Genomic DNA, 1,784 nt, shown 5'->3' with positions numbered 1-1,784 from the left:
TCAGGAAGCCGTACTCAGAATCAAATATCCGATCTCATCCCATATATTTTACTTCTCAGATGAAATCTGAGTCAACCATGGCTTTAATTGCCACAACGTCTCCATTTTCTTTTCTTTTTTCCTTGATTTCTGACAGGAATCTCGGCATCGACGAGGTTTATAACAGGCACAGGGCCTCGCGTCCGTACACAGTAGTGCACTCTGGACTGCACTCTCGGAGGTTTCGGACTTTCCTAGGATCACTTCACTGGCCATGACCTCGGTGACGAATTTGCTGTGCTTCGTTCTGGGGGCAGCGGCCATGGCAGCCTTTGTCGCGCTGCTGCTACCGTCTGCTCCGTGCCCCTACACCATCGCAGATGCTGGCATCAGGAAGCTCAGCACGGTTCGTACATACTCCCTCCGTAATAAAATATAACATCGTTTAGATCACTAAGGGAGTACATCAGTTCTCTTTTGTTTCGATTCTTTGTCTTATCGCATGTCTGAACTGAAACCATCGATCGCGTTCGCGCGTGTAGGCCGCGGTCGCAAGCGATGACGACGGGCTCGCGGAGCTGCTTCGGAGCGCGTCCATGGAGGACAAGACCGTCATCTTGGCCTTCGCCAACGAGGCGCATGCGCTGCCCGGCTCGCTCCTCCAGATGTTGCTGGACAGCCTCCGCACCGGCGTGAGGACGGAGCCCCTTCTGAAGCACCTGGTGGTGGTGGCCACCGACCCCAAGGGGCTCGAGCGGTGCCGGCGCATGCACCCGCTCTGCCACCTGCTCTCCGGCGCGAACGGCGCCGCCCCCAATGGCACGGAGCTCATGTTCTATGACAAGGACTACGTGGACATGATGTGGGCACGCAACAGGTTCCAGGCGCGGGTGCTCGCGCTCGGCTACTCCTTCCTCTTTACTGACTTGGACATCTTGTGGTTCCGAAACCCGCTGCTGCGCATCCCGGTCGGCGCCGACATCACCCTCGGCTGCGACAACCATTTCGGCACCAACCCGTACGACCTCGACAAGGCCGCCAACGGCGGGTTTGTGTACGCGAGGCCGACCGCGGCGTCCCTGGCGTTCTTCAGGGACTGGTACGAGGCGAGGACGCGGTGGCCCGGGGAGAACGACCAGGTGGTGTTCAGAGAGATGAAGCACGAGCTGGCTGCAAGGCACGGGGCGACCGTGCAGCTCGTGGACACTACCTACTTCCATAGCGCGTGCGAGGCGTGGAAGAAGTTCAACTTCCATGAGATATGCACCTTCCACGCAGCCTGCATCCACGGCCTGCAGGACAAGATCGACAGGCTCAACGCCGTGCTCGACGAGTGGAGGCAGTTTAAGGCGCAGCAGCTGCTGCTCGGCGCCAACAGCACCGCGCTCACCTACTGATCAAACTTTCTTCGGTCATCGCTGGCTGCCTGCTTGGTTTGCTTCCTTGTTTTACCGGAAAAGATTGACCTCTGCAATTGTTGGGTTCTCCCTTGTCTACCTAGACTAGTTGAACATCGGTGCGTTGCCATGGAACAATAAATTGGGGTGTGGAGACCCTGATATCAAATACTATCACTTTAACTCATGTGGCTAATGATTATGTTGAGAGAAATACCATCTTGAAGCATGCCCTCATGGCCTCCTCTGCTCTATCATCCGCTGCTAACGACGGGCCGTATTGTATCAGTTCTCTTATGTTGTTACAGACCAGAGTGAGCGTAACATGGATGAGCTCGTTATATTTTTTCCCTCCTTTAGCTATATCGCACGCCATCCTACTTTTTTTAGGGAATGCCATCATGGCTT

The 1,784-nt window shown here is 55.4% G+C and overlaps 1 protein-coding gene across 1 annotated transcript; it reads left to right on the top strand.

Moving 5' to 3' along the window:
• Positions 1-212: 212 nt before the first annotated feature.
• Positions 213-1,538, top strand: LOC125542340 (uncharacterized protein At4g15970-like). Its single transcript, XM_048705368.1, has 2 exons — positions 213-385; positions 522-1,538. Exons 1-2 carry the CDS (start codon positions 254-256, stop codon positions 1,374-1,376), a joined length of 987 nt encoding a protein of 328 aa, XP_048561325.1. The 5' UTR covers positions 213-253; the 3' UTR covers positions 1,377-1,538.
• The last annotated feature ends 246 nt before the right edge of the window (positions 1,539-1,784 follow it).

The sequence above is a fragment of the Triticum urartu genome, chromosome 1, assembly GCF_003073215.2.
Source record: "Triticum urartu cultivar G1812 chromosome 1, Tu2.1, whole genome shotgun sequence".
Taxonomy (NCBI): Eukaryota; Viridiplantae; Streptophyta; class Magnoliopsida; order Poales; family Poaceae; genus Triticum; species Triticum urartu.
The sequence above is the reverse complement of the archived record's forward strand: the minus strand, read 5'-3'. Positions and strand labels throughout refer to the sequence as shown.